Source organism: Parus major, chromosome Z, assembly GCF_001522545.3.
Source record: "Parus major isolate Abel chromosome Z, Parus_major1.1, whole genome shotgun sequence".
NCBI classification, from domain to species: Eukaryota; Metazoa; Chordata; class Aves; order Passeriformes; family Paridae; genus Parus; species Parus major.
In genome coordinates, this window is record NC_031799.1 from 73,917,717 (window position 1) to 73,930,937 (window position 13,221).

At 45.1% G+C, this 13,221-nt stretch overlaps 2 protein-coding genes across 2 annotated transcripts in view; one reads left to right on the plus strand and one right to left on the minus strand.

Moving 5' to 3' along the window:
- Window positions 1–278, minus strand: part of MSH3 (mutS homolog 3) — an 85,823-nt gene extending 85,545 nt beyond the window's left edge. Inside the window, exon 1 of the mRNA XM_033511395.1 lies at window positions 213–278. Coding sequence (XP_033367286.1) covers window positions 213–278 — 66 coding nt within the window. The remainder of the gene's footprint in view (window positions 1–212) is intronic.
- A 66-nt stretch (window positions 279–344) lies between these two features.
- DHFR (dihydrofolate reductase) lies at window positions 345–11,609 on the plus strand. The gene is made up of 5 exons (XM_015615098.2): window positions 345–446; window positions 1,860–1,965; window positions 2,869–2,995; window positions 9,615–9,730; window positions 11,429–11,609. The coding sequence occupies exons 1-5, from the start codon at window positions 422–424 to the stop codon at window positions 11,514–11,516; spliced, it is 462 nt and encodes a 153-aa protein (XP_015470584.1). The 5' UTR covers window positions 345–421; the 3' UTR covers window positions 11,517–11,609.
- Window positions 11,610–13,221: the final 1,612 nt, after the last annotated feature.

Genomic DNA, 13,221 nt, shown 5'->3' on the forward strand with positions numbered 1-13,221 from the left:
GCCCCCAGCGTGCCCCGCGCCGCGCGGCAGCAGGAGAGCGCGGCGGGGCCGCGCGGGGCGCGCTGGGAGCTGTAGTGCTCGAGGGGATGCTGTGTGAGGCGGGAAAGCGGCGGGAGCGGGGATGTGGGGTTGTTTTTTGGGTGGGTTCTCTCTCATGCCGTGGCCGCAGGTTATCCCTCGTGCAAACACAGCTCGGGGGACAAAGGTCCCACCTCGGCCATGGCACCGGCCCAGGCCCCTCCAGCCGCCTCCCCGCCACGCTCTGGCGACACTCCCATCATGAGTGTGGTTTTTGTTGAAATTGGAGAACTTTCAAAAAAAAAAAAAAAAAAAAAATAGGAGTTAAAGAATTTATTCCTAAGGCAGGTTGTAACGCAGTTCGTGCTTCCCCGGCAGGAATGAGTACAAGTACTTCCAGAGAATGACGAGCACGACCCGCGTGGAAGGTAACGTGAGGCACCGCACCCCCCCCGGGGTTCTGCCTTTCCCTGCCTGCCCTCACAGGTCTCACCAGTACTTCAGCCCTTTGTAACCGCTCAGCTTAGACAGTCAGGGATTTCAGAGCAGGTGCAGGAAACAAACTCTTAGGAAACAATTGTCAAGTCCTTCTTTCACCAGAAGAACAGAAAACTTCTAAAGTTTACATAACAAGACTTTACCCAAAACTCCAAGTTAAAATGGGGAGGTTTTCACAAGCTGCTTAATTAGCAGAGGTAGTTTGGGTTTTTCAGTCTGCATTAGCTTATCTACCTTGTTTGCTGTAGCTCAGCCGTTGCCATTCGATCCACCCCTCTGACCCTTGTGACAGGAATTTTGCTGAGTTTTCTGAGCGCTGAGTCAAATCCACGCACCAGAAAACCCAGACGATGCTGACAGCACAGAGCAGAAATACTGCAGTTATTTGTCAACTTGGCCACTTTTTCATGGTTTGCTTATGTTTTTTTTATGCTGTTAAAACTCACTTGTTTGGTAAAAACCCACTTCTGGTCAGCTGAATGCATTCCTTTGTTTTGAGGTGCCTTACTCAATTTTCTGCCTTAAAGGTCTGTTTTGGTTAGGTGATTTATTCAGTTTTCTGATTTGAATATCTGTTCCATAATCCACAAGGAATGTCTAATCTCATTTTGAAGCAGTTCTAAGTGAAAGACTTTACATGTGTTTTGGAGACCTGATCCAGCCCTTGGCAGCCCTGTATGTATAAAAAAAGGACAGAACACAATTGGCAGTTGTAAGTCTTTTTAGATGTCTGCAAGTTGCATCTTACCTGGCACAAATAACCTGCGATCAAGAAAAAGGATGCTTGAAATATAATTACAAAGAAACATTTTGCTCTACCCTGCCTGCAGATCCTTTGATAAGCTGTGATCTTGGATGCTGGGCAGGTGAAGTGCTCCATAACCAGACTTCTTAATGGATTATGCTGCCGTAAATCTTCACACCAGGGATGTCACCATTGCCTCTGTTGTGTCCCAGCCTGGAAACAACATGGAAAGAGTGACCATGTTGGCATTGTGGTTTTTTTCTCTGATAACTCCTTTTTCTCATAAAGACAAACATTCCTTTCCTTAGCAGATTTACATATGAGAGGTAATCAGGTTATGTATGTTTGGGCTTGGTCAGAAATTATATGTGTGTGTGAAGGTTAGAGTGTGATTGAGCCCCTGTAGCACTTCATTTTTAGATTTAATTTGACTGCTTCTTCTCCTAGAAATTATTGTGGGTTTATAAATCTGTGTGTGACTCATTTGAGAGCCGAGGCCTGAGTTCCTGCGTTTGCTAGCTGCTGGAGAGGGGTTTGGAAGGGCAGGGGAGGTCCACCAGTGTCTCTAAACAATTCAAATCAATTCTCTCCTGCTCAGGTAAACAGAATGCAGTGATAATGGGTAAAAAAACGTGGTTCTCCATTCCTGAGAAGAACCGTCCTTTAAAAGACAGAATTAATATTGTGCTCAGCAGGGAGCTCAAGTAAGTATGGTAACTAAGGGCCCTGTGAAACAAATAAAAACAACATACAGTTGTTCCAAATGTAGCATTTTTGGTGTCTGGTTAGAAAGCATCTCTGCTGTTGCTTCTGAGTGTTGTAACTACTTTACTCTTAATTTTGTTTTTTTTAAAATTCATTCACAGGGTAATTGTCATTACTTTGCATCATGAGTAGTACTTCTAGCCCTACTCACAAACCATTTGACAGTTTTCAATAGTGCTTCTGACTCATGTATTTAACTGTATTTCTCTAGTTCCAGCTTAGATTGGTGGCCCTTAATCCATTTTTTGAAGTTTATTTTCATTGGGATTTGTGGATGAACTGTCCTTTTTCAGAACTCCCTTGAATGCATCACCCACAGCCACACAAATATTTTTAAATGCAAATGTCCACTTGTAGTGCTTTATTGCTTTGGAGGATGTTGGTGGATTTGCAGGGGAATATGTGGGTGGACAGGGAATAGTGGCTTTTCAACTAGTTTTATTGAATGAAATATTAAAATTCTGGAATTCAAGTAAAAACCTACATTTAATTTCTTGATTATCTGTATTTAATGATCTATGTTTAATTTAGAGATTGTGTATTTATCTTATAGATATGTAAATCTCCCAGTCACACTTTTTCAAAGCCATGTTGTGAAATTCCAGATTTTTGATTTATAATGCCTCCTAAATTATGGTTAAGATGTGATTTGCTGAAGAATCCTACAGTCAGATGAGACTTCTAACATAATTTGGCAATAACAGGCACTTGACAATAATTAACTGACGTGAGGCATGTAGTTATTTGTTAATTCAACGAAGTACATTTTGTTTCTAGTTTGTACTGATGGTCTTGATGAATTGTCCTTTATTTATTTGGTAATAGAACTTTGCTTTTTCTAGGGAAGCCCCGAAAGGAGCACATTATCTTTCCAAAAGTCTGGATGATGCTTTAGCTCTTTTGGATTCACCAGAGTTAAAAAGTAAAGTAGACATGGTTTGGATCGTGGGAGGCACTTCAGTGTACAAGGTACATTTAGCCTCCTCCTAAATCACTCATTTTCTGTGATGGGATGAGGATGAAGTTCCTATTACTGCTGCTTTAGGAGGTGCTTTTCCTCCACATTGCCAGCAAACTGCAGTGATTGCAACAGAGAGTAGGATCTCAACTCTCAGGTTGAGAACACCCGTCCAGAAACTGAACATTGCTCTTGCCAACAGGCCAGTGTCACACTGTCGCTGTGCTTTTGAGAGCTGTTCATAAATACCTAAATTGCTTGGTCCTTCAGAGAAAGCCCATATTGTTATGTTTATTTTACTAAGCCCATGTCGTTGTGTTTATTTTACTGAGATTGCTGACTGACCCTGCAAAGCATGTGAAACGAAAAAAAAAGGGAAAATGCTCCAGCGTTTTTAGTCAGAGTATGACACTTTATACATGTAAATGGGGAAGAAAATAGGATTTAGAGAGAGCTGACAGGTCATGATGTCAGCAAAAACAGGAGATAATCATGCAACAAAAGGTCGCACTCACTCTGCTTTCCCATCCAGCAGTGCTCCTACTGCTCCCACTCCCTAGGTCAAGAGTTGTAAAGCAAATTCTTTTTAACAATAGAAGAAACAGTGCTGCTGTCCTTTAGTCATTGCAAGCATGCTGGGAGATACACTCCAGTTGTTGTTCTGATGTGCGATGACGGTGCCATAACGCACCTGTGGGAAATTAGGGCAGATACTGTGCCCTTTGTGCAGGGTAGGAAAATGCATTCTTCTGGTACTTGTTGCCTTTACTCTTTGTGCTTTTCTCTTCTCTGGGTCTGAGGAAATGCATCTTTTACAGTAGAAACAGAGAAATAGAGATTGATGAGGCTGTAAGAAGATGAGGTGCATATGAAATAACCACATTCCTTGTGGTGAAGTCCACCATATATTCGATGTGCAAATGCATTCAGCCTCTAATCAGATGCCATCCTACAGAAGAAATGTCCTTGGCTCTGAGCCACGACAGTGCCTGTGCCATGCTGAGGGTTTCTGGAGAGGGCTTCTCCAGAAGCTCAGAGGGGCAGAGCTGCACAGCAGGAGCCAGAGCCAGCTGTGAGCAGCAGTGTTTGCCCCTTCCCTGCCACAGCCATGGGCTCAGCTGTAAAGAGTTATTGCTTCTGCTGCTTCTTCCAAGAGCATCTGTCTTGGAGGCTTTTATTTTAACTATTTTTACAGCATCTGGCTGATATTTGGAAGAAAATAATGCCTTTTCTTAGACCATTACTCACCAATACGCACAATATAAATTGGCAGTTTTGATCAAGAGTAAATTGGAATGTACTATTTGTGCTGATCAGTACAAGGGAATGTTTAAAGTAATAGGAGACCTGGTTACCCTGGACTTGGAAAAGCATTGAGAGAGATGGGAATGTCCAGTGTGGAGAAGAGAAGGCTCCAGGGAGAGCTCAGAGCCCCTTCCAGGGCCTGAGGGGCTCCAGGAGAGCCGGAGAGGGACTGGGGACAAGGGCTGCAGGGCCAGGAGCCAGGGAATGGCTGCCAGTGGCAGAGGGCAGGGCTGGATGGGATCTTGGGCAGGGATTGTTCCCTGGCAGGGTGGGCAGGGGCTGGGATGGGGTTGCCAGAGCAGCTGGGGCTGCCCCTGGATCCCTGGCAGTGCCCAAGGCCAGGCTGGAGCAACCTGGGACAGAGGAAGGTGTCCCTGCTCATGGAACAGGATGAGCTTTTTCTGTCCAGCCCAAATCCTTTTGTGGTTCTAAAATTTCAGCTGTTCCCTGCCTTTCAGGCATCTGCTCAAGACATTTCAAAGGAAAGTTTAATTACATTAGGGAGAAATCTAACAGAATCTAACAGATTTCTGCACTCAAGCTACCTTTGTGATGTTAATTGAAAGGGTTTTATGGGGACCATACATGTCTACCAAAACTGCAAGCAATATTTTTAGTGTCTGTATTAAGGTTGAATGAAGGTTTTTACAGGAATATTTCCATTATATCATGTAGAAATGTGTAGGAAGTAAAATAGTAATTGGTAATTGAAGTGAATAATTTTATTCAGTATTTTAGTTATTTGGTTTTAAAGCATTATTTTGATCTCACTAGTTTGTGTGGCTCAGAGGTTGAGAACTGATTTTGTTCCTTAATACAGGTCTGTGCTTGTCTATAGAAAGGCTTACCCCATTTTGATTATTCAGGCTGTTAGAGCCTGAAAACCAAGTCAGTTTATACTTTCTGCTGTCAGACAGAGAGGATGTTCACATGAGAGTGTCTTGCTGCCCTTCTGCATCAAGGGAAGCACTTGCAGGTTCCCAGTGTGGTCTGCCTCCAGCTTCTCTGTTATGTTTTTCTGTCTGACCCTGTCACCCTGTGGGCAAGGAACATGGTCTGTGCCGGGTTATTGTTCTGTGGGTTGCCAGCTGCTTGAGGCACAGTGGTTTTCCATTGGGATTGCTGCAAAGTGGAAGCACCCTGGGGTGCTCTGACAGCCTGTCAGGGGCTGCTGTGCTGCCAGAGGAGGAGGAAGGTGTGGGGATTCTCGGGACAGCACTGCAGCTGCACTGCCCAGGTTGGTCTGTGGTCCTGGGCAGTGAGCTCAGTCTGGTGACATTCCACTGGAGTGGGACTCTGGGAGTAGGAAGCAGACACAGAATGTACTGGATGTGAGGGTGCTCAGCTGAGGGCATCTGTCAGAAGCTGCAGCAGCAGCTTTGCCATTGCCAGATGCCTCCAAGGTCCACATTGTTATTTGAGACAGTGGCTTGTCCTGTGGAGCCTTTTAACACAGCTCCTAACCTTAGCACCATCAGATCACTTAATACTTTGGTTTGGGGAGGTCCACCCTGATCAGGGCTGTTGTCACTAAGCTCTGGGAACAGTCCTGCAAGCCTGTTTCTGTAAGATGGTGTTAACAGGGAGTGTGCCATCACCTTCCAGCCTTTGCTGGTTTTTGTTTCCCACACCCCTGGTGGGTGCCCTGGGCTATTCAGGATGTCCTGCTGTGCCTTTGCTTGTCCCTGGACCATGCTGGAGCACCAGCCAGACTTGCTGTCCCCCAGGGAGCTGGGCAAAGCTGCAGCAGCTGCCCAGCTGTCTGTGTGCACCTTTGGGACACAGCTGTCCACTCAGGTACAGCTGGCTGCAGTGCCCTGTCCAGCCTTTATGAGCAAGGTACTACGGCATGGGCTCCAGGATGGCATTTTGGCACAGGATGCTGCCTGCCAGGAGTGGGATGGAGGCAGGGGATTGCTGCTGTTCACATCCTTTTCCTCCTCAGACTGCAGGAGAGGGAGACCCAAATCTGTGAGCATTTATAAGGACACAGAGCATCCCTCTGTTGGTTATGGCCATCTCTCCCACTGCCCCTCAGACCTCAAGGACACAGTTCTCTCCAGGGGGTGAGAGGATTGGCATCAGCTGCCTCAGGACCTGTGTGAGCTGTGGTGGCCATCTAAGTCCTCGTGTAGGTCACACTGTTGCTCTGGGAAACTGACCTCTGCAACAGGGAAAGGGGGAGCAGTGGGTGGTGTGTTGGTATTGGCAAGTGGGAGCAGGAAAGATTGAAAAGAGCTCCATCAGTTCAGTGAGGGTTCAGAAAAACATGTGTGGGTGTCATCATCTTGAATGTGACTGGACACCGATGCCCTCATCAGGTTTATTACCTCCTAAGGTAGGCACAGAGCAGTAGTGATGCCCCCAGGGAAGTTTTTGGACTTCTGACAGCACAGGTTAATTTGATTGGATTTTAGTGCAGTGCCATCTGGATCCCCTGTGCACTGTTGTGGATCTCCTGAGTTCCAGAAGGAGCTGGGGTTGCTGTTTGGAGGAGGAGGGAGGAGCCTGGCAGTGGTCAGCGGGTTACAGCAATTACAAAGCTGTTTACACATCTTGGCAGGCACTGTGTGATTCTGTGTGAGCACTTCACCTTTTGAGGGCTGTCTGGTGAGTGCTTCTTGTGTGCTGGCTCACTCATTGCCTCTGGCCCTGGGGACCCTCGTGGCTGTTGGAGCTCATCAGATGTCCTGGAGCAGTTTCTGGCTCAGTTTCATAGCCAAGAAATTTCGTTCGTGGGTTTCAAACCTGCTCCCACATACAACTCAAGCATGCTGGGTGAGGACAGTTGGAAGATCCATTAACAGTCAGACTCAATGGTCTTGGAAGTGTTTTCCAACCTTACCCATTCTGCAATTCTGTGATCTCAAAACCAGGTTTCTATTCCAAGTTAAGACACAGCTGCACTGTGTGGAGGTATTGTCTCTTGAGAGGTTCAGGTCTTGGCCTTGACTCTGAAAAACTTCTCTCTGGACATCTTAGGGGGGTCAGAGGCCCACAGAATGGTTTAGACTGGAAGGGACTTAAAGGCTCAAGTCATTCCAAGCCTCTTGTCATGGACTGGGAGGCCTTCCACTGGACCAGGTTACTCTGAGTCCACTCTGTATAAATTGTATCAGTCTCTTTTAACTACATTTAAACCCTGTGGTCAAAAACAACATTGAGGTTTTACTGGGAATAGGATTTGTAAGTCCATCACATCCTTAAGTAGGGTGTTAAAAAACCAAACAAAACCAACAACAACAAAAACACACACATACAAATCCACTAAAATCATCAGACCCAGGTGTCAACTTCTTTATGTGTATGATATGGTTTTATGATGTGTAGAGTGAGTATGTCAGCATCCCACCAGCTCAGCTCTGTGCCTCCTCCTATTTCTCTTCAGTTCCAAAAAAATGGTGAAACCAATGGTGTGGGCTGGATGGGCAAGACTGACTTGAATATCAGTGAGAACCTACTTTATTCCTAGTGGAAATGACAGCATTATGACAAAAGTCCTTTGCCACCCTGCCATGTCCTCAGCAGTATTTCACTGGTGCAATGTCAGAGTCCAGGCATTGCTGAACGGGCTCCTTTGGAGGCTCCACCTGTGGAAGTTTCCATGTTTGATACCAAATTTCCTTCTCTGAAGTTTTCCAACATTGCCTTGGGAGAGCAGGAGGGAGCAGATGTTCCCAAGGGAGCAGGAGCTGGACCCCATGGGCAGTAGTTGTAAGGCAGGGGCCTGGCCTGGTGGGACAGGTCCATTATGGCCCCATGACCAGGTCAGGCATGGCCTGGGGGTGACGAGGCAGGGCTGTGGGCACAGGCTGATTTAACTCTGCCTGAATCCCAAAGCAGAGGAAGGTGGCCCTGAACAGAAGAGAGCAAGGGAAATGGAAAAGCATGTTGGTCACTGCCAGGCCCTGGGCACTCCCAGCTGCTGAGGAGGAATGTGAGGCTGAAACCTGCCTGAGCCTTTTTCTCTTCCCCAAGCTCTTTCCTGTTTGCTGTTTACTGGTCATGGGCCACCTACACACACAGGCCTCCAGAGCTGCTCTGACAAACTGAGGAAGCATTTGTGCTTCTTTTATGAATGTGGGGACAGTGACACAGCTGGTTGGTTCGTTCAGCTAATGAAACTATTTCCCTAGAACAGAGGTCACCATCTGTTCTCCCTGGGGTTAAATTCAACTTTCTCTGCAATACCTGTGGTCACTCCCTCCCTGTGCTCTTCCCTGGCCTATTGGGGTGGTACAGAGTTATTGATAAAGCTGAATTCCAAAGTGTCTCTGTTTTACAGAACACAACGTCTTTTGATTTTTGAAGCATTTTATTCTGTCATTTTGCAAGTGTGACTCTTCTTATCTCCCTGTCCTTAAACAAAGAAAAATACTAGTATTTGTGTACAAACTGGATGGACACCAGTTCAGTGCTGTTCGATGCTTGTGTGCTGTGACTTACCCCTGTCATTTTTAACTGTTCTCTAGTAGAGCAGCTTTTCCACAAATTAGCCTCTCAGCAGTGGTTAATTAATTTTATTGGATTCCATTTGTTATTGCTTGGTTCCTGTGCTTGTTCAAGTAGTACGTAATAGCCTGTTGCATGGTGAGTCATCTTCCACAAAGAGCATTGCTCGTTGCCAGTTTAAGCAAGAGAGAGGAACAGCTAAAGCTTTTCAAAAATGTCTTGTAACCAACCCTAGTGTAGCTTTTCATGGGTTATTTTAATGCCTGCAAAGTCTGGAAGAGTTGCCTTTTTTCTATCTCAAGACAAAATGTATATTCCTAACTCCTGAATTTAGTGAATTAGTGAAAAACTCACCTAACAAACATTACCTTAGAATGTTTTCATCCAGGGAGCTTGGAAATGTAAAATCTTTCAGCACATGTTACCAATTTGCCACAATCCAGACCTCCAACTTTGCAATTAAACTAAGGAGTAGATTGATATCTGGAATTCCAAAAAATACAGCACAAATCCCTAGCAGTGATATTAACCATCAGAACAAATTACCTTGGAGTGTGGGCATCTCTCACCACTTAAACCTTCCTGTCTCCCAAAGAGGTGTGATTCAGAAATTGCTTGTTGCTACCGGGCCCACTGTTCCTTTCTTCTCACAGGGCTATTCAAATTTTGTTCTTAACTTCTGTCAGATACCCCATGCTCTGAGAATAGGTATTGCTGCCACTTACCAGGTGGAACTGACACAGGGTGAAATTATCCCTTTAGAAACTGCTCTTCAGCAGAGTCTAAAAGAGGAGATTCAGAGTGTAATTTCCACGGCTTTGCTAAAAGCCTGTGATACATACAATTGTGACTGAGTTTGTGTTGTTTCTAAAGGCAGCAATGGAGAAGCCAATTCATCATCGATTGTTTGTGACAAGAATCTTGAAAGAATTTGAAAGTGACACATTTTTTCCAGAAATTGACCATAAAGTCTACAAGCTTCTGGCAGAGTAAGTACCAAAATGTGTATCAGGCTTGTCTTCAGAATAATCTGATTTGAATGCTTTAACAGTTCTATGGAGCCCTCTTGGTTTGAATTTGAGGTGAAATTTTCCCCAAATCATGCTTTACTTACAACCTGGAATGGCACCACACTCTGCACAGGTTTTCTTGGAACTTGGTGTGTTCCTCAGCTTTCCTGTGATCTTCACAGTAAAGAATTGTCAGTGTCAGTTTGCTTCAAAAGTAGGTTTTCCTTATAGTTTCCTGGTTTAGAATTACTCAAATATTTACTAAGCTTTTTAACTCTCAGTATGGTGTTAGTAAATAGTATTTGGCCTCTGAATGTCTTTGATAAATTGCCAGGGACAAATTAAATGGATTTGATTGGAGAGGCTTGAGCTTTATAGATTTCTAAGGTTATTCCTTCCCATTGAGAAAATTACTTCTTCCTAACAAACGTAGTAGGAGAAGGTGTACAGAAAGTTACGGTTTCTGTCATTCACTGTGGTTTCTTCTGTATTATCCTTCTCATATTCCAGTTGTGCTTTTATGTCCTCTCCAACAAGATTACATCCCACAGGCAGTAAGGAGGCAGCAGAAATTCAGACACCTGCCTCAAGAACTGTTGGAAGATCTTCGACAGAATCTAGAATCTTTGATAGAATCAGGCTTTGAGAATCCTCTACAATTCCATTTCTCACAAAGAACCAGGGAGGACTGGACCTGTTGCTCTTCCTGCTGCTCCTGTTTTGGCTCTCAGCTGGTTACAGACCAGCAGTGGAAGAAATAGAAAGTCTGAGTAGTGGAACTCTCCTCAGGGGACACAGGAATGGATTAGCACAGCTCTGGGGGAGGATAGGCAGGGGCAGGGAAGAGGGATGCGGGACAGACGAGGTGGGTGGGGAGGATGAGTCACCCTCTCCAACTCCAATATATTCTGAACTACTCTGTGCTCATTTGAGTGTCCTGAGATCTGACCCAAAGCTCCCTCTCTCTCTCGGCTGTTCCTAGCTATACGTTGTTTTTGGCCAATGTACTAAATTGAACATTGGTGTTAGAACATGATTTTGTAAAATAACAGGTAATTTCCTCACTGAAGTGGAAACCTGACGATGCCAAACCTTACCAAATAAATTTAAAATGTATCTCTCCCTCAAAGTCCGTATTACTCATACAAAATCCTTGTTCTTTCACGGGAAGATGAAAAGATTTTTGAAAGCTTCTATTAATAAGAAGTGGTTTAGAAAACCTGGAATATAGAAGAACCCTTTCTATGGTAGCAGTCACCTGCTTTAGTAATCTCTTGCACACTTGTAAAGTCTTGTCCTTAGCATTTCCTCTAAACCAACTTAGGAAAAGCAAGATGAGGAAAAATACCAAAGCATTCCATAATCTCTTCTTCCTTGGCAGACATTTTGAATAATATATTGGAGGCTTTAATAAAAATGTTGGGTATTTCTTTGTTAACCAAAAACAGGGGTGTTGTTTTGTGTCAGAGTATTCTTTCTTGATCTAAAAGATGTGCATTTAGATCATGGATAGTAGTTATTATATTTCCTAAAAAAGTACCTGTTCTAAAGACAGTGTTTTCATTTTTTTTTTCCAAACTACTTGCTTTTCTAGTTGATTGGATAAATTACAGGTGAATCATAATGATATTCTTACCTGCTTGTTGCCTTTTGCTTTTTCTTCTCCTCTCTCCCTAGGTACCCAGGTGTCCCTGCTGATATCCAAGAAGAGAATGGGATTCAATACAAATTTGAAGTGTATGAGAAAACTGTTGTGCCACAATAAGGGAGGCATTTTGTACTTCTGTGTAAGGGCAGGTATTTTAAATCATAAAGTTTTACTGAGTGTAAAGATACATTAAAATTTTGAAGAAAATCATTCCTGATGGTGAAATACCTCAGTAGTGAATGTTTCCAAAAACCATACCCCACACTTTGAAGCTACACCCTGCAGAAGAGGGTCTGAGGAGTTCTGAGGTTGCATGAGACCTTGCGGTGATCTTACCATCCATGGCGGCATCCCTGACAATTCCACAGGTAATGAATGAAAGGCATTAGACTATCTCAGGGCTTTGCTGTGGAATCAAGGGGTTTAGTATCTATCTCCTGTCCAAAACATCCAGGGCTGAGAAGGCGCCAAGCCTCCCTGGTTTGATGGGATGTAAATGTTATAAATGTGTACAAATTGTATACATTCCTAACAGCCTTTAAAATGTACCCGTGTAGAGGTAAGGCCAGCCCAGCAGGAGGAGGGGAATCAGGACGTGTCCCGTAGCAGTTGAGGGATGCACTGATCCAGGAGCTGTCACTCCAGGGTGGGTCCCCGCAGGATCACCAGTCCTGCTGCAAAACCTGCTCCAGGGGGGCTCCTCTCCCTGTGGGGCCACAGGTCCTGCCAGGCCCGTGCTCCAGCAGGGGCTCCCCACGGGATCACAGCCTCCTTCCTGCCTCTGCTGCCCCGGCGTGGGCTCCTCAGGGCTGCGGTGGGACTGTGGGGCTGAGGAGGGTCTGTGCTGCACCTGCTCCGCTCCCGCCTCACCTGCGCCTGCAGGGCTCTTCTCCTCTCCCCTCCCAGCTCCTCTCGCCCCAGCTGTGGTTCTCCACAGATTTTTCTGCACCTTCTTAGCTCTGTTCTCCCAGAGGTGCTGCTGGCCAGCAGTGCTCAGCCCTGGCCAGCAGTGGCTCAGCCCTGGCCAGCAGTGCTCAGCCCTGGCCAGCAGTGGCTCAGCCCTGGCCAGCAGTGGCTCAGCCCTGGCCAGCAGTGCTCAGCCCTGGCCAGCAGTGGCTCAGCCCTGGCCAGCAGTGGCTCAGCCCTGGCCAGCAGTGCTCAGCCCTGGGGCCCGTGAAGCTTCCAGCAGTTTCTCACAGAAGCCACCCCTGCAGCCCCCCCTGCTCACCAAACCTGGCCACACAAGCCCAACAAAATCTAGTAAAGAAGCTTTAATATTTCCCTAGGTTCACAGCTGTCTGAAAGCTTGGCTGCTGCTCTCATAAAAAGTCACTGTGTCAGTTTGACCGCAGCCACTTCAAAGTGGAAGAAAATATACATTGATTTCTTAGAAAAGTCTGTGTTCCTGTGTTGCTGCCAAGCATTATCAGTAAAGATGCAGTTCGTTTCTCATGTGAGTTTGAATAATCTATGTGACAAATATGGATTATAAGCAATATTGTAGTAGTTCTGTTTCATCCTTATTAAATATAGTTAAATACAAAAACACTAAAAATCTTAAATAAACTGGTATAATTTACATTGATATTCCCTTAGAATATCAGCAATGAGCACCCCTTGAATTTTCCATTGCACTTCACTACAACACCTAGCTGATAAAAAACATATTTATTGCAGCACCTGTTCTGAGTTGTCTCAGTTTTCTCTGTTTCCTTTGAAACTGTAAGCACTTCCCTGTATTGATCTTCTTGTTCCGTGTACGCTGATGTTGCATTGATCGATAAAAACAAGTTTATGCTTACATAATGCAGCAAGAAGTCTC

Coding starts and splice junctions, on each gene's coding strand:
- DHFR (XM_015615098.2), top strand. CDS start 422: ATGACGAGCACGACCCGCGTGGAAG. Junction 1,966..2,868: donor GTGCTCAGCAGGGAGCTCAA/GTAAGTATGGTA, acceptor TGCTTTTTCTAG/GGAAGCCCCGAAAGGAGCAC. Junction 2,996..9,614: donor GAGGCACTTCAGTGTACAAG/GTACATTTAGCC, acceptor TTGTTTCTAAAG/GCAGCAATGGAGAAGCCAAT.